General features: G+C 41.3%; 1 protein-coding gene across 2 annotated transcripts in view; it reads left to right on the top strand.

The window, feature by feature from the left end:
* Positions 1-26,208, top strand: part of QTRT1 (queuine tRNA-ribosyltransferase catalytic subunit 1) — a 44,211-nt gene that overhangs the window by 15,293 nt on the left and 2,710 nt on the right. For both annotated transcript variants that reach the window (XM_077470270.1, XM_077470269.1), the window contains 3 exons: positions 7,687-7,825; positions 9,263-9,338; positions 19,195-19,304. In XM_077470270.1, the coding sequence (XP_077326396.1) occupies positions 7,687-7,825; positions 9,263-9,338; positions 19,195-19,304 (325 nt within the window). The remainder of the gene's footprint in view (positions 1-7,686; positions 7,826-9,262; positions 9,339-19,194; positions 19,305-26,208) is intronic.

Raw genomic sequence — 26,208 nt, 5'->3', positions numbered from 1 at the left:
TGACAGGGTCTCTTTAAGTGGACAGGACATTCTCTGAAGAATGGTGAGGTGCACTTTGTGGGCCAGAAGGACAAGAGGTTTGATGGTATTTATGTCACGCTAACAGAGGTGGCGATTTTCTCCTTGTCATCCGCATGTAAAGCGGTTTTAGAATCTCTGTCCTGAAGATTGGACAATAATTCACACCATCAGCCATGTAACTCAAACAATTAACACTTGTTCCAACCTTCATGACACCAAGGTAATAGGATCATGTAACTTTATTGTATAAACTTTCACACCCCCAATCATGTTCTGGACAATCGGCATCAGTGTTGATGTATTTTATGACACCGTGGTTATTGGATTAACCCCTTCCCACCTGCAATCTGTGGTTTAAAGTTCCTCTGCAAAATGCCTTGTGCCGAGGATACATTAAAGTTGTTGTCGTTTAACCCACTTTGACCCATTTACATAATCCGTTCTGTGTCTTTATACAGTGCTCCCATCTCGGTCATGTGACCGGCCGTGTCTCCTCGCGTCCTGCTGACGTCAGCGGTGAAATCTCTGCCCCACCTGCTGCTTCTGTCAGACGGGCAGAGAGGAGACACGGCCGGTTACATGATCATCACGGTGGCTCCCAGTGCACATGTAACAGGCCACGTCTCCTCTGTCCGCCTGACAGGAGCAGCGGGTGGAGCCAAAATTTCACCGCTGACGTCAGCAGGACGCGAGGAGACACGGCCGGTCACATGACCGACGGGAGCCGCTGTGGGATATGGTATAGGAGATTGTTTTACAAAACAAAAAAGAGACGGGGACACTATTAGGAGACAAATACGGATAGTGTAAAAAAAAAAAATGTTGTATATTTCTGCAGCAGGAGGGGGATGGGGCAGCACTGTCACTAGATAACAAGCAGAGATGGGGGGGGGGGGGGGGAGAGGACAGAGGAGACTGTTGCAGATGACTGAGACACATAAATCAACCACAGTGTCAGGGCTCAGCAGCCATGCTTATCGTGGTGAGTTTACAGAGGGGAGGGGAGAAACTGGCAGTATCAGCCAGGTGTTTTAGGTTTTACAGGGGTCCAAATCACACAACACAAGCACTGTGCTGTATAAAATGCTTTATAGGAGCAGGGTTAATAAAAAAAAAAAAAAAAAAAAAAAAAAAAAGTGTGTGTGTGTGTGTATGTATGTATATATATATATATATATATATATATATATATATATATATATATATATATATATATATATATATATATATATATATATATATATATATATATATATATATATATATAATAATAATAATTTTTTTAATTTATTTTTTTGGGGTTAACAAACGCTTTAAAGTAGAACTATAAGCAAAACTTTTTTTTTTTCCATTTTGGCTAGAGTAAGGAAGGGTCATAATCCATGTCAGATTTTTTTTTTTTTTTCCCATCTGTGTCCCATTACGGATATTTCCCTTCCTGTGCCATAGCCAAACAGGAAGTGAGAGGAAATCCCTGCAAATTAAGGGAATTCTTTGGGGACCCCCAGGTCATCAGAACTGTTGTAAGTGGAAGATTTCCCCTTTATTACTTTTCCAGGGACAACCCAAAATTTGGGATTTTCTTTCACTTTCAATGATGATGGTAATCATGACTAATATAGAGGGTGAATATCATCTCTAAAGGGGACACAGACAGAAATAAAAACTGACCAGTGTTCTAATCCTTCTGCACTCTCTCCAAAACAAAAAATAAAATAAAAATTTGCCTTTTTAGTTACACTTTTTAATCTACATCCTCCCTTTTTACAGCTACCAGCCCACAATTTGCACTGCTGATGATTGTTAAACTTGGCTGTTAAGCCTAGTACACACGGGCCGAATGTCAGGCGTCATCGGTTGGTTCAATTGAAACCGGCTGACGTTTGGCACCTGTGTCCGGCTTTTGCCAAAGGGGCATGTCTGAAAAAGGTTTGCAGACTGTCTCCCGATCAGTGCTCTCAACCAGTATCTCAGAGCATTGGCTGGAGTGTTCTGTAAGAACACAATAGAACAGCAGGGGAGATCGCTGTACTAACATTGCATTGCATCTGCGGCTAGCTATGCCCGGAAGTGGGTGCAGATACCTGTATTATACAGCTATCTGCACCCCCTCCCCCCTGAAAGGGGGCAATTGTGGCACCGGAAGGGGGGGGGGGGGAGGAATCCACTGAGCGGAAGTTCCACTTTAGGGTGGAGCTCCGCTTTAACACCACCAAATATCTGGACCTGTCACACCTCTTCCCTGTCATTAAATCACTTTGAATCACATCTGGATCAAAATTGCAGTTCCTCAACTGAGGTTACACCTCTTCCTAACATTAGCTTATGGTCTGGTTCACACTAATGCGACTTCTGATGTGACTTGAGTCACACAGAACTGCATGACAATGGTAATATCATTGTTTTCAATGGTGCACATTTATAATCAATGCATCTCAGAACGGTGACATTTTATAAAAGGTTCCTGCACTACTTTGGTGCAATTTTACAGTGTGATTTAGACCCATGGAATATGCAGTCACACCACATAATCGCACTGTAAATCATTTACATTGCAGTAGTGTGAACTGAGCCTATAGGAATTGACTCCCATTCGATTACAGATGTTGCAAAAAAGTTATTACAATAGTTAGAAATATCGTACCCAAATGGAATATACCTACTAAGCATGGGCACATTGTCTATAATGTTGTAGCACTTTTTCATAGATTTGCTCCTTATTTCTCCCAATAGAGGATCCATTCGGGGGCAGTGATCACCCCTCTTATAATGCCTGGGATACAATTGATGAATTTTGCAAAACCTCCAAATGCCACAGTAACAGCAGTAAGTTGGTCAGGAATATCCAGCTGCACCATGTGATCAGTCTACCGTGGGAAAATAATTATTTGATCCCCTGTAGATTTTGTAAGTTTGCCCACTTACAAAGAAATGAAGGGTCTATAATTTTTTATTTTTTTTTATTTTTTATCATAGGTGTATTTTAAAAGATAGAGACAGAATATCAACCAAAAAAACTGAAAAAAACACAAAACAAATACTATAAATTAAGTTGCAGTTCAGTGAGTAAAATAAGTATTTGATCCCCAAGCAAAACATGACTTAGTACTTGGTGGAGAAACCCTTGTTGGCAAGAACAGAGGTAAGATGTTTCTTGTAGTTGGTTACCAGGTTTGTACACATCTCGGGAAGGATTTTGGTCCATACTTCTTTCTTTTTTAATCAGAAAAAATCTTTTATTGTTTATCTTGCACAGTAAATGATATAAGTCATTCAATGTACAGATATATGTATGAATCAAGGAAAAGATAAAATAAACCTTTAACGGAATATAACCATGGAACATTCCTTTATATGTTATTGTATACACTTGTACTGTGCAGTGGCTCTATTGTTGAGTCGTATTTAAGTAGAACATAACTGAGAGAATAAGGTAGACACGATTGACCCTTGTAGTTCCTGTAGCTTTGCATGTCTCGACCATAAGTTTAATCAATGTATTTAGATTATTGCAACCTGACCTCCTATCTGTATTAGTGTTATCTTTTAGTTTTGTGTTTCTCATAGCTGGTGGTTACCAGGCGACTGTTTTTTCTTTGCATCTATCCTAATAACAATCCTGTCTTTGATTAGTTGATAAGGGGCTAGTCCCGGGACCTCCAACCTCAACACATTGAGTAGAATTTTCGTGGGACTTCTCTGTGTTGATACGTTTAGTTTTTCTCTAATTAGTAGTTTGTTGACGCTGTCCACCCATTACCCTCTGGTGGGGACTCTTGGAGTGATCCACTGTTGGGCAATTAGCTTGCGCGCTTCGTAGAGTAGTCTCAGGATCACTATATGTATTGGAGTTGGTGTTTCATTGTCAAGTGCTCCCAATAGACAGACAACTGGATCCCTGGTACAGTTATTCTGTATGCTGTGGATATCGTGTCTAGTACTTCCCTCCAGTATCTGAAAAGCTTGGGGCATTTCCAAAACATGTGGAGGAGATCCCCATGGTCAGACTCACATTTTGGACAGAGGGGAGAGTCCCTGATACCCCATTTGTGGAGCCTCTTTGGAGTCCAGTAAGCCCTATGTAATAGGTATAGGTGAGACAATTTTTGGGACACCGATACTAAGACCAGGGGCGCAGCTGAGAGGCATAACTCCCAGCTCTTCCCATCAATGGGCCCTACATCACCCTCTCATCCCTGCCTACAAGGTAGCTTGGTAGGATATTGTAGTAACTGGAGATCATTCCCTTTTTATCACTTTCCATAAGGATATTTTGAATTATCGCATGGTCTGTCTGCTGTAACATAGTAGTTTTTGCCTGTGTTTGCAAGGCATTACGTAGCTGTAGGCATTTGAAGAAATTTATATTTGGGCTTTGGTCCACTCTTCTTTACAGATCTTCTCTAAATCCTTTAAGGTTTCTTGGCTGTGTCTCGACAACTTGAAGTTTCAGCTCCCTCCAGCAGCCCCAAAGAATCATGTTTCCACCTCCTGTGCTTGCCTGTAGGGATGGTGTTCTTAGAGTTATGGTCAGCATTTTTCTTCCTCCAAACATGGCGAGTCCAGTTAAAGTGGTTGTAAACCCTTACAAACCACTTTGACCTACGGGTAAGCCTAGATTAAGGCTTACCTGTAGGTCCAAGAAATATCTCCTAAACCTACACGGTTTAGGAGATATTTGCCGAAAGACAGGCACTACTGTCTATGGCGCATGCGCCGTAGACAGCGGCGCGCAGGCGCACTGAGCGCGCCGCAGTTAACGGCGATATGCCGCGAGTGGCGGCTCCCGCGCGCATGCGCGGGAGTGACGTCATCGCCGCTCCTACGAATGACAGCGCTGGAGCAGCGAGACCCACCAAGAAGATGGAGGCTCTGGACTACAGGGGACAGCGGTGACTTCGCTGGCTCCTGTGTCAAGTAAGTGACACATAATGGGCTACTATGCGATGCATAGTAGTCCATTATACTTTACCTTTGCAGGGAATCAAAGAGGAGGTAAACCCATCAGGGTTTACTTCCTCTTTAATGCCAAAGAGCTAAATTTTGGTCTCGTCTGATCACAGCACTTTTTCCTAATCCTTCTCTGAATCATTTTAGATGTTAATTGGCATGAATGTACATGTGCCTTCCTGAGGAGGGGGACTCTCTCCGTGTTTGGAGGAAGAAGGGAGTGAGTCCGCAAATTAGACTATGTAGACATGGGTGAGCTTACTTTGAATATTAAAAAGGAATGAAATAGTGTTTTTTGAATTGTCGTGCTCAGATACAGTTTAGTTTCACTTTAATAAAACCTATCACGCTATAGCAGGCTGCACCTTTCATTCAGTCTATAAGCTTAGATCATCATGTGGTTAGTATGCTGAAACAAAGTTTGCAGTGACTGCAGTTTGTTTATCACAGGGGTGCCCAACATTTTGAAGAGCGAGGGCAACTTAAGAGACTTGGTAACCGGTCACGAGACACAATGAGCAGAGCAGGCGGATGACAGGTCCGTGCAGAGCGAACACAGACACAGTCCACTCTACTCTATGGGTCCTCCGATCCGCCCTGATGGAAGGGGATCGATCCCCCTTCTGTGTGTTTTTTTTTTTTTTTTTTTTTTTTTTTTCTGCAAATCAGATTGGAGGTAGGCAGGTGTAAAAGGACACAAATCTGTTTACATCTGCCATTTCATAGAGGTGAATGGAGGGTCTGATTGAGTTGGACCGATTTGTGTGAAAGGGGCCTTTCACACTAATGCAGCGCAGTGCACCTATATTTTTCCTGTGGGTTCTCTACACTTTGCAGTAGACTTCTATTATATCCTGCAGGTGTGGTGCACTTTCTGAAAGCTCACCAAACCCGCAGGTAATAACAGAAGTCTATGCCTCAGTGCAGGTAACCTGAAGGTGCACTGCACCTGCGGATCAGTTTGAAAGCAGTAATCACTGTGAAGATATGCCCATATATACACTGCAATTTTAGTAATAAACTCACCTTTAAAACCTCTTCCATTCGGGTATCGCCTGCTGTTGCTATCCCCGGCAGAGTGCATTTGGTATCACTCCGCCTGTGGCAAGATACGGCGCTATACAGGAAGCATCGGCTTATACAGCTCTGCTCCACAGCTGCTTGCTTTGCCGGCTTCATTAACGACACAGATGCTCTGGGATGTCGGGTCTGCAATCCATGATCTGGGCTGCCAATCTGCCATCCCACTGAAGGAGGTCACGGGCCACATCAGAGAGCTCCGCAGGCCACTGGTTGGGCACCCCTGGTTTATGATATAAGTCACTCTGGAGAGTAATACCCCATCTTGGCACTTCCAGGCTTTGGTGGTCATCACTTCTAACCACTCATCCTACATGTATGTTATTCCTCGATATGGAGATCTATAACTGGCGATGAATGGCCATGATGGCTGCTACAACAGAACCGTCTGTCTCAATATATAGAATGGCCTACCATGACTGGTGGTATTTTGCTGCTGTGTAGTTTGTTCCTGCCTTCAGGTCAGCCTACACAGACTATCAAAGGGTGCGGCATTGGGCTGTAGGGAAAGGGACTGCATCTCTGATGACATGTTTCGCCTGCTTCCAACCTGGGATTCATCAGGATGTATGATTACTATGTCAGCTATGGTTTAGTGATCACATGCAGACTCCGTGCTTTATTCAGAAAACAAAGGGTTTAGGATTGCAGAGCCCACTGATGGCACTGTGCTTCTGTTGTCTGATACAAGGGCTGTTTAATAATTAACATTTTCATGTTCGATTAATTGTCTTTTTTTTTTTTTTTTTTTATCGATTTGACTAATTTTGATTAATTATAACGCACATACAGATCCAACTACTTTTAGCTAATCTCCTTGCATTGCAACTCGGCATTAGTCAGTGGTAAATGTGGTATACAATATATACAATCACCCGACACTAGTTAGTTTCCACAATCCATGACTTAACTTCACAGTTCACACAAATATGTTTTAAATTCAAACTGTAGCACTGACGTAATTTTTTTTTTTTTGTCACAGTAGCGTGACAATACCTCCATCTCTGGTCTAACTAATCACTCTCACCTTATGGCATGGACCCCTGTGCAAACAGGTGGTCATGCAAGCGGGAATCAAAAGGGTTAACACGGACCATAAACTTCTCTCACGTCTCCTTAGATCTCAGCAAGGACGCCAGGTCATGGGTAGAAAGAAAAGATCGAAGTGTTCACCGCTTAAGTATAAGATTTAATTTTTGTGTTCAAACACAAACTACTCACATAAAGATGATAAAAACACAGCATGTAAAGCCGACAATCGTGTTAGTTCCGTAAGGCAGCAGTGGGTGACGTCATGTGTAGCTCCTCCCCTGTACATGTTGCGTTCAATCAGAACTTTGACGTCACGAGTCCAGTGATGTCGATGTCCGTGACGTCACTGGATCTCCAATGGAACTCCCTGAAGATCCGGAAGCCGGCGGAGAGGTGAGTACCAATCAAAATAATTTTGATCGATCACAAGAATTAATCAATTTCCACAGCCCTAAATTACAGTATAAAAAAAAAAGTTACCCAACTTTTTAACATTACATAACGTGCAATTGAATGTGACAGACTGCTACTAGTCAAAGTATGTGAGACTTCCCTTTTGTAGCTGGCGTCCCCCTTTTTAGATACATTTCTTTGTTGTTGTAGAGATGACCAAACGGAATGTCCCCGGCTTTGCTATTGGTGGCCTTAGTGGAGGGGAAGAGAAAGATCACTTCTGGAAGATGGTGACCCTCAGCACAGACCACTTACCCAGGGACAAGCCTCGCTACCTCATGGGAGTTGGGTAAGTCTAGTCTACCACTATACCTCTGCATTACTATATATTTAAAAATAGCCAAAAAGCTTTAGGGCCCATTTGGCGGTACAAAATGTATGGAAATACACATTTTCATGTATTCAAACTGAAAAAACGGACAATGCTAAGCCACAGGCCAACAATGCAGCTGTCAATTGTGAGGCATTGACTTAGTATTGTCACCATGCAAGAGGAAATGCTGTTTCTGGATCTCCTGGTAGGAAACTTTGCAATAAAGCACAAACAATGATTTGATTTAATAAAACTGTACGGTAAGTCATGATGCCAAACCTACTGAAAAATAGATTCTGGCTGCACATATACTTTAATACACAGAAAAAGTATTTGTGTTTGCATGAATGGGTTTTGAGTTTTATGAAATCTGTAATATTACACAGGGTGACAAGCGTCCATTACATAAAACAAAAGCAGAGGGCACAGATACAAGTGTAGTGAAAACCCCACCAGGTGTGTGTCTTCATTATGGGAATGCTGAATTGGCTGTTTTTATTTTCATTTAAAGTAATTTTTACTACACTTGAATCTGCGCCCTCTGCTTTTGTTGTATGTGCTGACAGTTGGTGGTTCTCCCAGATCTTTGTGGAGGATCTTTAACACTGTCCATTCCAGAATCCACTCTCCTGGATACTCGGCAATATTTGGTTTTAAAGCGGGACTGTACTGGGGGAAAAAAATATTAAAAGCCAGCAGCTATAAATACTACAGCTGCTGACTTTTAATAAATGGACACTCACCTGTCCCGGGGTCCAGCAATGCCGAGGCCGATCGATCGCTCGGCTGCTGCCGCCACCATTCTAGGTGAGGGAATCAGGAAGTGAAGCGAATCGGCTTCACTTCCCGGTTCGAGCCGCGCAGCGCAATAGGAATTGTCCGCGCTGTCTCTGGGACCCGTGTGTGTCCCAGCAGACAGTGCGGCAGGACAGGAAGAGGCATAGACTCCCACGGGAGTCTATGCCCGGAAGTGGGTGTAAATACCTGTCTTTGACAGGTATCTTCACCCCCCTCCCCCCTGAAAGGTGCCAATTGTGACACCGGAGGGGGGGAGGGTTCCGATCAGCGGAAGTTCCACTTTAGGGTGGAACCCCACTTTATTAATGACTATTCTTTTTATTTTTATTAATATCGCTCACACTGGAGTGATTGGGTTTATACTGACAGCTAGTGTTTTTTGTTTTTATTTTATTTTATTTTTTTTGCTCTTTATGACGAGCCCTCATTGGAAGTGTTTTATATTTGGTTAACATTTGAAGACTGCCCAGGTATCCCATCTTATTTCAGACTACATTTATCATTTTATCTGTTTCAAAAGACAATATTTTGTGTATGTTTAGCTGTCATGTTGTTTTTTTATTGTTTATTCTCATCCATATATCTGTCTTACCATCTTCTATTTCCTCTTTACAGGTATGCCACTGATCTGGTGGTGTGTGTGGCCCTTGGTTGTGACATGTTTGACTGTGTTTTCCCCACAAGGACAGCTGTAAGTAGAACCATTAGTAGTACAAAGAGAGGAGTCCTATAAGCTGCACATCACTACAAAAAACCACATGTGCGAAAAGTGAAAACGGCCTCAGCCTGGACTCTGTCCAGGCCACACCCCTCCAACGCTTTTGCCCTGCCCACAGGGCAAAATGCATTGGAGAGGTAGCCTGCATGGACCCCGGACTAAGGCTGTTTTCACTTTCCACACATGGTTTTTATTATTTTTTTTATTTTTTTTTATTTATTTTTTTAGTGATAGGCAGCTTATCAGATTCCTCTCTTTGTATTGGTATCCGCGGAGCTGGGACGAGCTCCATCCTCACCTGCACTCTCAGCAGTTTCCTATAAAAGGGAATCTTTTGGAGCCTCGAGCAGCACTCATATTTTTGCATTGGTTCACATAGAAGCATCAGTCCTACGTGCCTCTGTGTCTTGCAGACATAGGCTTCCTTCTATCTTAGGACAGATCGAGAAGTGCTAGTCCACGTAGATTACATTGGTGTGTGGCTCCAAATGACTACTTCCCAGTGGAAATTAAAAAAAAAAAAGTAATCTCCAGGGGTTTAAACAAGCTCACGGCTGCAGCAGCAATCATGAGTTTGTTACTGTTATATGCTGCCAGCTCCCTACTTTTAAGTAAAATTTTATCTGGGCCACTGTAGAGCCACCAAATCCAGTTTATGGGACTGAGATGGTGCCGCAGTAATCCCTCCCCATTGTATCTAAAAACTGGAAAAAAGTTGTGCTTTTAGTTAGTATACTTTAACCACTTAAGGACCGCCTCCTGCACATACACGTCGGCAGAATGGCACGGCTGGGCACAATCTCGTACCCGGTCCTAAGCTCCTTGAACTCCATTGCCGCTGGTGTCCCGCAATCGGTTCACAGAGCTGAAGAACAAGGAGAGGTCTGTGTAAACAAACCTCTCCCCGTGCTTCCTACTGAGCCCGTCACTGATCATCTGTTCCCTGTTATAGGGAAAGACGATCAGTGACCTCAGACGCCAAGCCACACCCCCCTACAGTTAAAAAAAAAAAAAAACACACTTAACCCCTCCCCGCCCCCTAGTGGTTAACTCCTTCACTGCCAGCGTCATTTACACAGGAATCAGTGCATTTAAATAGCACTGATTGCTGTATAAATGACAATGGTCCCAAAAATGTGTCAAAAATGTCCGATGTGTCCTCCATAATGTCGCAGTCACAATAAAAATCGCTGATCGCCGCCATTACTAGTAAAAAAAAAAATTGCTATAAAACTATCCCCTATTTTGTAAACGCTATAACTTTTGCGCAAACCAATCAGTAATCGCTAAATTTTTATTTTATTTTTTTTACCAAAAATACGTAGAAGAATATGTATCGGCCTAAACTGAGGGGAAATTTTTTTTATATATATTTTTTGGGGATATTTATTATAGCAAAAAGTAAATTTGTTGTTTATAGCGCAAAAAATAAAAACCGCAGAGGTGATCAAATACCAGCAAACGAAAGCTCTATTTGTGGGAAAAAAAGGACGCCAATTTTGTTTAGGAGCCACGTCTCACACAGTGCCGAATCGCAAAAAGGGGCCTGGTCCTTTGGCTGCAAATTGGTCAGGGGCTTAAGTGGTTAAATGAGAAAAAATTTGGTAAAAAAATAAATGAATGTAAAAGTAATCACCCCACCCACATTATTATTATACAGGGCTTATATTACACCAACAGTTTGCTCAGCGCTTTACAACATGAAGGTAGACGATACAGTTACAGTACAATTAAATTCAATACAGGAGGAATCAGAGGGCCCTGCTCATTGGAGCTTGCATTCTAAGTATGTAATTGCAATTACGTCACATTTGTTGGGTATTGCTACGAATATCTGAGTGGCAATCATTCTAGGGTCATCATTCCCTGTTACTCTAAAATGATAGCCTGTGAAGGTATATACAAATGCTACCTATAAATAATTCTGAGTATGATTGCTTTTTGCCATTTGTCACAGGTACGCACAATTTAAAGGCTTCACATGTCTATTTACTCAGTGCAAACCCATTTTTTTTTTTTTTTTTTTTTTTTTCAATTTTTAAAAAAAATTTTTAATCGGAATTATTTTGTGTGCACTAATATAAATTTTGGTGTATTTTTTCCTGAAAATTATAGATTGGATAAACAGTTGCGTAAATTACATGCAAAGTATAAAAAACAGCATACGCATCATTTTATTCTACAGGATCTGCTTTCAGAAATGATAATTTATTTAAGGTTTTAGGTAATTTTCTAGCAAAAAAAGCACATTTTAACATGTATGTGAAAACTTTTAATTGTTTTGGATGCAAAGTGCTTAAAGTGATACTAAAGTCTTGTGTTTTTATTTTATTTTTTTAAATGACAAACGCGTTTATAATTGCATGTTCTGTGCAGTGGATTTGCACAGGGCAGCCCAGATTGTCCTCTTGGCGTCAGCTTGCTATGGGGGCACACGAGCCGATTCATAGTTCCCTGTGTCCATTCAGACAAGGAGTTGTGGTTCTGCTCTGCCCCCCCCCCCTCTCCTGATTGGCTAACTGACTGACTAAGCTGCTGATGTGTCTCAGCCAATCAGGAGGGAGAGTCCTGGATGGCAGAGGGGCGTGTGAACATTGCTGGATATAGATGGGGCTCAGGTAAGTATTCTGGGGGCTGTTGGGTGGCTGCTGCGCACACAAGGATTTTTATCCTAATGCGCAGAATGCATTGAGATTAAAAAAACTTCTGTCTTTACAACCCCTTTAAATTCCACATTTTGCAATTGTTGTTTATCTGAACTTTGTTAATCTTTTTATGGGAAATGCACTTCGTTCTGCACATCAATAACATTCTCAGATTGCCCCAGCAGAGGTAAATCATTAAAGCTTGGCATCTTGGGCTTGATAGCTGATTATAGAGGAACTTGCTTTGGAATGTAAAAACGCTAAGGCTCGGTTCACACTGGGGCCTGACAAGTCGTGCTCCATTCAGTGCAATGGAACCATTCTAATCGGAGTTACTCAAGATGATCCAACTTGGAAAAAGGTTTCTGAACTACTTGGGGGTGACTTCGGAGCGCCTTGCATTGACCCAGTGTGAAAAGACCCAAAGGGGTATATTTGAAAAATAATGATTTAAATGTTTACCAAATATACGCTGCAGGGGAATCTTTCTGTTGCATGTGTTTGCAAAGAGGCTAAATACCTGGGAATGTTTAGTAAATGTCACATTCACTTCTTTATAACTATGCCCCTTTCTTCCTCCTACAATGCAGCAGGGCATGGGTCCAGGAAGCTAATGGAGATCACTGGAGTAGGTGCCTAGTATGGTGATTTTCCAGCTTCCGAGGAGATCCCACAGGTATGGTATTGGCTGCACCAATGTGTCTACAGTCATGGCCAAAAATATTAGCACCCCTAAATTTATGTCAGATAATGCACCATTTTGCCCAGAAAATTGTTGCAATTATAAATGTTTAGGATTCTCATGTTTATTTCTTTTCTTTGTATTGGTATGACACAAAAAAGTAGAGACACAAAAGCCAAATCTGACACATTCCATGCAAATCTCCAAAAATGGACTGGACAAGATTATTGGCACCTTCTCAAAATTGTAAGAAATAATTGCATTCCAAGTTTGTGATGCTCCTGTAATTTGTAACTAAACTCACCTGAATCAATTACCAGGTGCTGACAATATAGAAATCACTCCGGGAACCAGTTAAAATGGTGAAAATTTGACTCCACCTTTCTGTTGTGTGTCTCTGTGTGCCATATGGAGCATGGAGAAGAGAAAGGGCAGCATAGAATTGTCTGAGGATTTGAGAACAAATATTGTGGAGAAGCAGTGACAATCTGAAGGTTACAAGTCCAGCTCCAGAGATCTTAATGTTTCTGTATCCACTGTTCACAACATTGTCAAGTTGTCATTGTTACAGTCCATGACACTGTAGCTAATCTCCATGGACAAAAGAAAAAAAAAATGGTCAAAGATTTTGCCAAAACTTACCTAAAGAAGCCAAAATCCTTTTGGGAGTATGTGCTGTGGACAGATGAAACAAAATTACAGCTTTTTGGTAAAGCCCATCATTCTGTTTTCAGAAAAAGAGATTAGGCCTTAAAAGAAAAGAATACAGTCCCTACAGTTGCACATGGTGGAGGGTCACTGATGTTTTGGGGTTGTTTTCCCGTTTTAGGCACTGGATGTCTTGACCGTGTACATGGCATTATGAAATTTTGAAGACTACCAAAGAATTCTGGGGTGCAATGTAGGGCCCAGCGTCAGAAAGTTGGGTCTCCGTCAGAGGTCATAGCTCTTACAGCAGGACAATGATCCAAAGGACACATCAAAAAGCCCCCAGAAATGGTTCAAGACAAAGTGCTGCAGAGTACTGAACTGGCCAGCAATGAGTCCAAATCTAAATCCCATACAACTGTGGAGATATCTCAAAGCAGCAGTTGGGGGGAAAAAGAACCCTTCCAATCTGAGAGACCTGGAAAGAGTGGTTCAAAATTCCAGTAGAGGGGTGTAAGAAATGCATTGATGGTTACATGAAGCAATTGATTTCAGTTATATTTTTCTAATCGGTGTACTACCAAATATTAAATTGAGGGTGCCAATAATTTTGTCTAGACCATTTTTGGAGTTCTGCGTAGAATGTGTCCAATTTGGCTTTTTGTTTAATCGTACATCACGGGACACAGAGCCATAGTAGTTACTATGTGGGTTATAGACCACCTTCAGGTGATGGACACTGGCACACCCTAAACAGGAAGTTGCCTCCCTATATAACCCCTCCCATACTGGGAGTATCTCAGTTTTTTTCGCCCGTGTCTAAGGTGTTGGTCATGACTGAAGATGTGCTGTGCTCCACTGGAGCAATCCTTGCTGGGGCTAGCTATGCAGCTGGATCTATTCAAAGTGTCTTTTAGGCCAAATTGAATGGTGCCCGGGCCTCATATACAAAGAAACTAGGTTTTGCTTGTAAACTCTTCTCTTTTTAGAGAGCTGGACCCCGGGATCCAGTACTTTTGGTATTAAGGCCATAACGTTTTACTGACGGGGTGCTATTACAAGTCCAGGACTGTGGGTTCCCCGAGGGTCCCCGGTTCCTGAAGGTTTGTTAACGTAACCCACCGAGAAGGGTAAAGATTGGGTGTGTAGCATTTTCTAAGGAATTTTTAAATTTTCTTATGAAATGTCTCCTTTAAAGTAAATGTTGTCATGCCTAAGTGTCACCACTGGGGGCTGTCTGGAGCACGTACCTTCTCATACTTTGCTCAGAGATCATGCTGTGTCACAGAAGCAGTCGACTTTTTTTTTTTTTTTCCTCCGGCTAGCAGGCAGACCTCCGGTAAGTTTGGGGAGTTTTGCTTCCTCCAGACACTCCCACCGGGGCTGAACTATGGTGAACTATGGTCCCCTAAGGGAACCCCGTATAAAATCGCCACTATTTGCATGACCGCACCGGTACCTTCCTTCCAGCATATAGAAGATTAGCCACAGCACTTGTCACTTTGGGCACAAGTCACTTTTTTCACAGACTTTAATTTTATTTATTCCTAGTATATTTAATAGATAGACAAATATATCGAATTTTGCATTTTATGTTTGGAGTATTTGTGTGTGTGTGTATATATTCTAGATTGAACCACATTCATACATATAATAATTTTTTTTTTTTTTCGTTATTTATCGCATTTTTTTCAAATTCACACCACCAAGCCACCCTAAATAAAAAAAAAAAAAAAAAAAAAAAAAAAAAATATATATAGGGCTTTCTAAGACCCAACACATTTTATATTTTTATATATAACCAGATTTATTCTTTTATATTTCTTTTAACACAATCTAATGAGAACAACTGGGGACACAATCTTCACCCCATAATCATTAAAGGGAAATAACATTTCTATTTCGCATGTTGTTTGGGTGTCAATTTTATTTAGGTGTTTTGTATTGTTTTTGAAGGAATAGTCACTTTTTGTATGATTATATATCACTTCACAGTTTACGGTAAACAGATTGTCTAAATCATTTAGATAATTTGTCTAATACCTAAAAATAAAAAAATAAAATCACTGTCTACCAACACCCGGCTGAGGGTCTAACACAAGGTTTCACTATTTTTATCATTTTAGGATTCACTCTGGTTAGTACCCAGATGAACCACCTGGAAATACCAGGGGCTGTAGGCTGGGTACGCTGAAGCCTCCATTTACGGTTAATATCCAAAAATCGGCAAAGGGGGATTTCCTTCAGTTACCACGGATGTGGCCTTGCCCATTATTCTAGAAATTCAGGCAGAGCACTTGGTTCTGAGGGCCTGTACGTTCAGTTTATGGTATTGTCCTGCCAGGATTCAATCCGACTATGCCACAGTAATGGTCTGTATTCACCAAGGGGGCACAAGAAGTTGAGCGGTCCAGAGAAAGGTGAATCATATACTATCTTGGGCAGAAAACCATGCACTTTGCCTATCGGCAGTCTTCATTCTAGGAATAGAAAATTTGGCAGGCGGACTACTTGAGTCGCCAGCAGTTATTTCCAGGAAAATGGTTCCTTCACCCGATTTATCTTCCTGTAAATATGTCAAAGTTGGGGAATCCCAGATGTAGATCTGTTTTATGTCCCGGTTCAACAAAGTAATCAACAACTTTGTGTTTAAAAACAAAGGATCCGCTAGCATTCGGAACAGATGCCTTGCTATTCCCGTGGAATTGGTTCTCACCGATTTATGCATTCCCTCTTATTCTGCCTGCGTCCACGACTTCTTTACAGGATCAAGCAGGAAGGGAAGTCAGTGATTCTTGTGGGCCCCAGCGGGTCCCAGAAAATTTTGGTATGCAGAAATCGTAAAGATGACAGTAGGGGGACTCATGGACTCTACCGCCACGGCCAGACCTTCCTTTGCAAGGTCCAGTATGCCATCCTACTTTACAAATTATATTGAGACCCACACTCTGAAGAAACATGGGCTGTCTGGTTCAGTGGTTTCTATCTTGGTTAATGCAAGAGAGCCAGCCTCCATAATTCTATATTATGGAGTCTGGGAAGCATATATCTCCTGGTGTGAAACCAGGGGTTGCACCCCAGGAAATAGGTCAAAGGTAGAATCCTTGACTTTCTGCAAATGGGGTGAAAAATAAAGCTGGCCTTGAGTGCTTTCTAAGGACAGGTCTCTGCCTTATCGGTATTATTTCAACGACCACTTGCTTTGCCTTCTTTGGTTCGTAACTTTATTCAGGGGGTAACACGGCTTAATCCCCGGTTAGGTCACCGATTAACCCTTGGGACTTGAATTTAGTTTTGGCAGCATAACAAAAACAGCCTTGGACCGATACGACATATTCCCTTGGTCCTTTTTTGACCAGGAAACATTTTTCTTCTGGTAACCATGTCTGCCTGCAAGAAGGGTATCAGAATTGGCTGTTTTTTCTTGTAAAGAGCCATATTATTGTTCACAAGGATAAGGTAATATTGTGTCCTCATCCTACCTTTTTTTACTGAAGGTAGTATCAGGTTTTTATCTAAACCTTATTGTTCTAGCTTCATTTTTTTTTTTTTTTTTTTCCAGAACCCTGTTCTATGGAAGAAAAATCGCTACATTCTCTTGATGTGGTAAAAGCAGTCTACTTGAAGACTACTGTTCAGATTGGGAAAACTGATGTTTTGTTCCTATTGCCTGAAAGTCCTAAATGAGGACAGGCAGCATGGAAATCTACTATTCTAAATGGATTCGACAAGTACCGTATATACTCGAGTATAAGCCGAGATTTTCAGCCTCTTTTTTGAGGCTGAAAGTGCCCCCCTCGGCTTATACTCGAGTCATCGCTGTCTGCCCGCTCGATCAGCGTGTCGAGCAGACAGACAGCGGCCATTCTACTATTCAAAAGCCGCGCCTCCGGCTCCGCCTTCGCCTGTGATAGGCGGAACACTGAATTTCCCAGCAGCCTGTGTTCCGCCTATCACGGACATCGTATCATCCTCGTACTACGGACGAGGATGATACGACGTCAGTGATAGGCGGAACACAGGCTGCTGGGAAATTCAGTGTTCCGCCTATCACAGGCGAAGGAGGAGGCGCGGCTTTTGAATTTTACAATGGCCGCCGAAGAGGGCACGGGACGGAGGCAAGGCAAGGCAAGGCACGGCACGGCACGGCACGGCACGGGACGGGACGGAGGCAAGGCAAGGCAAGACACGACACGACACGACGGCAAGGCACGGCACGGGACGGAACGGAGGCAAGGCACGGGACGGAGGCTCGGGACAAAGGTAGGCTGGACACACACACACACACACACACACACACACACACACACACACACACACACACACACACACACACACACACACACACACACACACACACACACACACACACACACGGATGGATAGATACACACACACACACGGATGGATAGATACACACACACACAGGGATGGGTGGATGGATGGAGACACACACAGGGATGGGTGGATGGATGGAGACACACACACACACACAGGGATGGATGGATGGATGGAGACACACACACACACACAGGGATGGATGGATGGATGGATGGAGACACACACACACAGGGATGGATGGATGGATGGACACACACACACACAGGGATGGATGGACGGACACACAGGGATGGACGGACACACAGGGATGGACGGACACACACACAGGGATGGACAGGCATGTCTCACCCTCGGCTTATACACGAGTCAATAAGTTTGCCAGTTTTTTTGGGGGTAAATTGGGGGCCTCGGCTTATATTCGGGTCGGCCTATACTCGAGTATATACGGTAATCATTTTAGCTTATGGTTTAAAGAGGTAGTTTCTACCCTCTCAAATCAAATCACACTCCTCTAGGGCTCTTAGTGCTTTGTAAGCAGTGCATCACCAAGCCTCAATGGCTCAAATCTGCAAGGCCGCAACTTGGACTTCAATCCATACATTTACCAGATTCTATCAGGTGGATGTAAAAAGACATGAGGATGTCGCCTTTGGGCGCAGTGTACTGCAGGCAGCAGTGTAAGTCCTCTGATCTCATGGTGCCCTACTTTTGTTGTGTCCATCTCCCCTCAGTTGGCATTGCTCTGGGACATCCCACACTAATTTATTACTATGGCTCTGTGTCCCGTGTTGTACAATGAAAGAAAATAGGATTTTTATAACGGCTTACCTGTAAAACTCTTTTCTTTTGAAGTACATCACAGGACACAGAGGTCCCGTCCCTCTTTCTAGTATACACGTGTATTGCTTTGCTACAAAACTGAGATGCTCCCGGTATGGGAGGGGTTATATAGGCAGGAAACTTCCTGTTTAGGGTGTGCCAGTGTCCAGCACTTGGTGGACTATAACCCCACATAGTAATTACTATGGGTCTGTGTCCCGTGATGTACTTCAAAAGAAAAGGATTTTACAGGTATGCCGTTTTTAAAAATCCTATTTTTTTTTTTTTTTTGTCATACAATACAAACAAAAGAAAGAAAGCTGAGAATGCCTAAACAGTTGTAATTGCAATAATTTTCTGGGGGAAGTGGTGCATTATCTGACAGAAATGCAGGGGTGCCAATATATTTGTCCATGACTGTATGTAAAAATAGCCATACCTGGAATTCCTCTTTAATACTTCTGTGTGTGTGTTTTTTTTGTTTGCTGTCTGTGCCTTTCAGTTCTGTGTCTTGGCCAGAAAAAAGCCTGACAGAAATGTAAACTCTTCCTCACTAACCCCATGTAACCATTTACTATGCCATGTTTTGTACATGGCATTGCTTGCTTCAATGTATCCTGTGTTGCCAGTTGGATTAAGATCCTTGTTCATATTTTTTTTTTATTATTATTTATTTATTTTTATTTTTTTGCAGAGATTTGGCTCAGCTTTGGTTCCATGGGGTTCCTTGCAAATAAAAAGCAAACAGTTTGCAAAAGATTTCCAACCTATAGACAAAGACTGTAAATGTCCAACGTGCCTAAGGTAAAAATAACAACATATTTATTGTACCATATACTGTTCACCCTGTTATGAGGAGTAGTAGTGTATCTAAAGCCAACAGTTAAACCTTTGATTGCCCCTGAATGTTAACCCCTTCCCAGCCAGTGTCATTAGTAAGTGACAGTGCTTATTTTTAGCACTGATCACTGTATTGGCATTAGTGGCAGTCCCCCCCCCCCCAGCGCCAGTGTCACATTGCCCTACACTATCACAGTACCACTATAGGTCACTGATCGCCACCATTAGTAGAGTAAAAAATCCAGTATCTATACCATCTTTTGTAGATGCTATAACTTTCACGCAAACCAATTAATATACACTTATTGACTTTTTTATTTTATTTTTTTTAACCAAAGACCTGTAGCAGAATACATTTTGGCCTACATTTATGACAAAATTAGATTTTTGTTTTTTATTGGATATTTTTTATAGCAGAAAAGTATAAAATATTGTGGTGTGTTTTTTTTTTTTTTTTGATCCTTGCTCAATTTGTGTGTGTCGCAGCCCCATTCATTTCTATTAGAAAGCTGTGCCTTAAAGCGGAGTTCCACCCAAAAGTGGAAGCTCTGCTCATCAACCCCCCCCCCCCCCCCCCCTTCCGGTGCCATATTTGCCATCTTTTGGCTGAGGGGGAAGGGGGACGAGCAAATACCTGTTTTTGACTATCCGGTCCGGTCTGGCCCCAGCATCAGCTGTCAGCAGCGGTTTCAGTGTCGAGGCGTGTGCAAGAGAGACAGCCGGCAATGGAAGCCCCATGGTAACTCTATGGGTGACGTCCCTTCCCAGCCATTGTCTGTCCTCTCCTCACACAGCATCCGCCGCTGGAGACCGGATTGTCTGCAGAATAGGCAAGTACACCGACTTTACATTTTTTTTTTCTTTATTTTCACACTTCCTGTCCTAGGGTGACAACACTCACTCGCTGTACTGTATCTATGGCATAGCAGTGTAGTCGCACTAGGCTACTCTCCTTATTTCTAATACGGAACCCTTCCTCTTCTCCCCATCTCTGTTACATAGGGATAAAGATTGCATAGAAGAGAACTGGGAAGGCTGATAATGTTGTTTGAAATTTCAGTGCATTGCAGGACATCGGATTTCTGTACTTGTAGAAAATATACTTAATGAGTAACTCCACTTTTGTTGAGGAGAAAAAATCCCCCTCTGTGTGCAGGATGAATCTGCATTGAAATGATTTTATAATTATCAATTGGCTGCTGCCTCTTCAGAGCTCTGAGGAAAGTGGCAGGGATGGCATCCATTTAGGCGTGATTTCCCTTTGGGAGTTCCTCACCAAAATTAAGTTTTTGTTGCAGGGGATGCCCAAAATCTGATTTTGTATTTTATTTTTAATTAGTAAATTAATAGTTTATAATAATACTCATAATAAAATAAATTATAATTTATAATAAATAATCAATTATTTATTTTATTATGAGTATTATCATTTTTTATTAACTATTAGTATTTTTATTTATTTTATTAATTATTAGCATTATCATTTTTAATTATTAGTGTTTTTTCTATTTTTGTATCTTAGTGCAGACTTCTGGAATAATCATCAGTGCGCCAATCACACAAGTAGGGAATGACAACCTGGTGCCCTCCAACTGTTGTGGAACTACATTTTCCCATGAGGCATTGCAAGGTTGGCAGTTGCAATTACTCCCAGAGGCATGATGGGACTTGTAGTTCTGCAACAGCTGGAGGGCCCCAGGTTGCCTACCCCTGCCGTATGCCATCTGTGTACAGAAGGCCCCCAGGTAGCCATATTGCATTGCGTTTTATAGAAAACTGCAGAGCTGCAGATTGCAAATGAAAGGTCATTCAATTTCAGTGTGATTGTCACAATTGTTATGCGATTATATAATTTTTTTTTTTTTGCTATATTTTTTCCTGGCAAAAGTGAAGTTGCCCTTTCAAAAAAAAAAAGAAAAAAAAAAAAAGAAAATTAATGCAGCCACCAAATCTAAGGACTAGTAAGCTGCAATATGTTACATCTTTGTTTTTGGGTTTAGAAAAGCTTTTAATAACAAAAACCCCAATCATGAATATTTATTAGTTTAAAAACACATCAAATGAAGTAATCACGGATAAGTTCCCTTGTGCATTTTGAAATATTATTTTATTTTAATCATTTAAGATATGTGTTTTTTTTTTTTTATTCATATTTACTGTCTGTTGATGGTAATTTATATTTCAGAATTAATAACGGCTCTTATCAGTGATTACGCTGATGTGATGTGTTCTTAAACTAATGAATATTCATAGCCGAGCTAGCTGGGTGTTTTTTTATTTTTTTTTTATTTTTTTTATTTTTTCTTTTCTTCATTTTTTTTTATTTATTTTTTTTTTTTTTTATCTCCTGCAATTGGTATGATCTGTTAAAAGGGTCAGGTTTTGGCTTTGCAAAGAAAGTAGGTGCTAATGTTAATTGTAGAGGAATAAATCAATGATTCTTCTTTACAAAACACTGGGTCAGACTCACCTTGGACACGCAGTTCAGTTTTGCTCACCAGTCCTCAGGAAAGATGTTGTTAAATTAGAAAGCGTTCAGCTAAGGGCAACAAAATGAATAAGCGGGATGGAGGACGCCTGCTATGAAGATCCATGACATAAATTACAGTTTTCACTCTGGAGCAAGCAATAAATAATTGCCAACAGGCAAGCTCTTTATTGCACTTACCTGCTTGTTTGCAACCCTCTGCAGAATGTACATGGAGCTGTGCATGCGCACTTCTGCTTACAATTTCAGCTCCATGCCAGTGTGCCAAGATTGACTGACTGCCTCTGGACTGCCCACCGCACATATACTGTGGCAGGGTGGCCCGGCTGCGCAAAGCGTTTTTTTTTTTTTTTTTCTTCTTTTCCTTTATTTTTTTTTAATTTTTACAAAAGTCCATACAACCATTTGAGAAGCACCTCAAGCCATATACATAGTGTTATAATCTCATTACATTACATTACGTTATTGTGTATAAATTCGCTTAAATAATCATTACATTATTCTGCGTCCTACATACTTATTTCTTTAAAGGAGGGAAAACTGGCAAAAACAAACAACGGAAATAAAAGGAAAAGAAAACAAAATGGGTGAAACATAGTACCTGTATGTTGTTTGCTACTTCCGGGTCTGGGGCACGCACCGCCGGTGACCTACTCTCTCTGTGATTGGACACCTGGGAACCCAGCGATCGTACTGAGAGAAGCAGAACTGCGGTCTCCCTATGTAAACAAGGTAGATCGCTGTTCTGCTAGAGGAAAATGGAGATCTTGTGTTTCTACTAAGCAGGAACACAAATCTGTTTTCTTCCAGTAACAGCATCCCCCCCCCCCCCCTCGCTAAGAGCACACTTAAAGAGGAACTACAGTCTGCTTGCATAATCTGTAATAAAACATCTTTGCCATTCTGAAGCTTCCCTCCAACCAGTGTGCACATTTTATATATACTGTGATTCTGTACTCGCCAAATATGAAATCTCCCTCTGCTGAGTCTGGCCGCAGCCATTTTAACTGTGGGCAGCTGAAGCTGCTGCCTGTTCACTTCCTGGATTTACACAGACACACACCTCCAGCTCTGCAGCTTTCATTGGCCCTCTTATGTCTCATCCCCCATTCCTTTCCTGGCAAACTCTCACAAGAGTTAGATAGAGAGCTGTACATGATGTCATAAGCCTAGGCTAATGACCAGACCAGAAACGGGAAGGGGGCTGTATAAGGTATTTACTGGCAGAAAAAAAAATATTTTTTACTATCCAAAATTTAAAACGACAAGGGCGGAAGATTTGTAAAGATGAAAAAATGACTGAAGGTCTGCTTTAACCCCTTCATTGCCCCTGATGTTAACCACTTCCCTGATAGTGTCATTTATACAGTGACAATGCATTTATTTATTTTTAGCACTAATAACTATTGGTGTCACTGGTCCCCAAAAAGTGTCACTTGGGGACAGAGTCAGATTGGTCTACCGCAATGTCACAGTCCCACTAAAATCGCCACCATTTCTAGTGAAAAATAAAGACAATAAATGTATCCCATAGGTTTGTAGACGCAATATTATTTGCACAAACCAATCAATATACGCTTATTGGGATTTTTATTTTATTTTTTACCAAAAATATATGTATTTTTAACTTTATTTTTTTTACTGTGTTTTTTTTATTTTTATTTTTTTTTTTTTTTTTAATTGGAGATGTTTTATAGCAGATAGTAAAAAACAAATAAAAATAAATACTATATTTATTATTTATTTTATTTTTTATTTTTTTTGGTTTATAGCGCAAAAGAATAAAAAAGCTCTAGCTTAATTGTCAGTTAACGCAGTGCCGTATCACAAAAAATGTTCTGGTCAGGAAGTGGTTAAAGCTTCAGGGGCTGAAGTGGTTAAATTATAAATAAAGGAAACATAATTTTGTTTTGGATAGAATAAAGATGTATTCGAACACCTGTCAGGTTTTTATTGCTGTCTGTGCCTCCGTTAGGGAGAATTACCCTCTCTATATTTGTCCTGTTTATTATTGTCACTGAAAGTAAAAGAAAATTACACCTTTTGGGGTATCCCCAGAAAACGAATACAGGGGAAATCTTCCAAAAGGGACACTAGTTCTGGTGACCTGGGGGTTCCCAGAGAATTCCCTTAATTTGCATGGATTTCTTGTCATTTCCTGTTTTCATATGGGACAGGAAGTGAAGGAAAATCTCCCCAATGGCAAAAATAAATAAAAAATATGACGGAGATAACCCTCTAATGCTCTATCCAAAATGAAACAAAAGTTTTGCCTATAGTTCTACTTTAATGACTCCCGTGCATGTGCAGTAGTGACCTCTCTTCCCACATCAGTCGAAGACCAGCACCTGGAAGGAGGCGGTGAAGATTGACAAGGGACATTGTGGATGTCAGACTGTTGAAGCATAGGTGACTCCAGTCATTGTGACAAACTGTTTACTCCACTCTAAGGTCCTTGAGGAGGACAGGTGATTTAAAGTTAGAATAAAGGAGAATTAACTTTACATTGCAGAAAGGGTTATTTACTGTTAGAGCAGTAAAAAAATGTGGAACTCCCTCCACATGTCGACAACTTTAATATATGTTTTTTTAGATGTTTTCCTTCAGAAGCAATATATACACGTCAATGGCAATTGTTTACGAATACAAATCTCTCACACACATAGGCTGAACTGGATGAACTTGTCTTTTTTTTTTTTTCCTCAACCTTCTGATCTATGCAACTGTTTTTATATTTTGAGATTTCCGATCTCATTTTAAAGTGATCCTGTCTCTGATCCAAAAGCTCACATTCATCAGTTACCTGCAAATAGGACATAGAACATGTAATACTCTTGCTGCTTGAACTGGTGAACTTCACTCCAATTAGTAAAGATGGTCCCCAGAAGTCCGCTGGGCAACCAAGACTTCCATAAGTGTCGATCTCCTGGGTCCAGCACAGTTATTGCTGTTTCCACCTGCTGATAGCCACATATGTCTCTTGCTGTGATATGGAGGTCACCAGGAGGAACCTGTGAGTGTTGTGGAGACCCAGAAGACCTACACTCATGGAAATATTGGGTTTGGATTTCAGGGACTATTTATACGGATTAAAGTGGAGTTCAGTGGTTCAGGCAGCAGGAGAGGTACAACTTTGATCCCTTTGTTACAGGTAACTTTTTAAAGTGGAACTTAAGTTTTTAAAAAAAATTGTGCATTGGCTTTTTGTGTGTGTGTGTGTATGTATGTATATATATATATATATTAGAGAGAGAGATCATACATACATACATACATGGCATACTGCAGTGAGGGGGAAAAAAAAGTATTTGATCCCCCTGTTAATTTTTGAACGTTTGCCCACTGACAAATGATTAGTCTATAATTTTAATGGGAGGTTTAGTTTAACATTGAGAGACAGAATAACAACAAAAATATCCAGAAGAACGCATTTCAAAAAAAGTTCTAAATTGATTTGCATTTTAATGAGTGCAATAAGTCTTTGATCCCCTATCAATTTTGGCTCCCAGGTGTCTTCTATACAGGTAACCAGCTGAGATTAGGAGTGCTCCTAATCTCAGCTTGTTAACTGTATAAAAGTCACCTGTCCACAGAAGTAATCGGTCAATCGGATCCCAATCTCCCCACCATGGCCAAGACCAAAGAACTGTCCATGGATGTCGGGGACAAGATTGTAGACCTACACAAAGCTGGAATGGGCTACAAGACCATCACCAAGCAGCTTGGTGAGAGGGTGACAACAGTTGGTGCGATTTAATTCGCACACCATACCCACCTTAATACATGGAAGGGGAAACATTATGGTTTGGGGGTGTTTTTCTGCTAAGGGGCCAGGATAACTTCACCGCATCAAAAAGATGATGGACGCGGCTATGTACCATAAAATCTTGGGTGAGAAACCTCCTTCCCTCAGCCAGGGCATTGAAAATGGGTCCTGGATGGGTATTCCAGCATGACAATGACCCAAAACACATGGCCAAGGCAACAAAGTAGTGGCTTAAGAAGAAGTACTCTAAGGTCCTGGAGTTGTCTAGCCAGTCTCCAGACCTTCATCCCATAGAAAGTATGTGGAGGGAGCTGAAGGTTCGAGTTACCAAACGTCAGCCATGATCTGCAAAGAGGAGTGGGACAAAATCCCTCCTGAGATGGGCAAACCTGGTGGCCAACAAACATCTGACCGCTGTGATTACCAACAAGGGTTTTGCCACAAAGTACTATGTAATGTTTTGCTAAGGGGTCAAATTCTTATTTCACTCATTAAAATGAAAATCAAATTTATAACTTTTTTGAAATGCGGTTTTCTGAATATTTTTGTCATTATTCTGTCTCACTGTTAAAACAACCTACCATTTAAATTATAGACGGATCTTTTTTGTTAGT

Source organism: Lithobates pipiens, unplaced genomic scaffold, assembly GCF_037356315.1.
Source record: "Lithobates pipiens isolate NorthernLeopardFrog02 unplaced genomic scaffold, aLitPip1_a1.2 Scaffold_8, whole genome shotgun sequence".
NCBI classification, from domain to species: Eukaryota; Metazoa; Chordata; class Amphibia; order Anura; family Ranidae; genus Lithobates; species Lithobates pipiens.
This window is presented reverse-complemented; position numbering and strand designations above follow the sequence as displayed.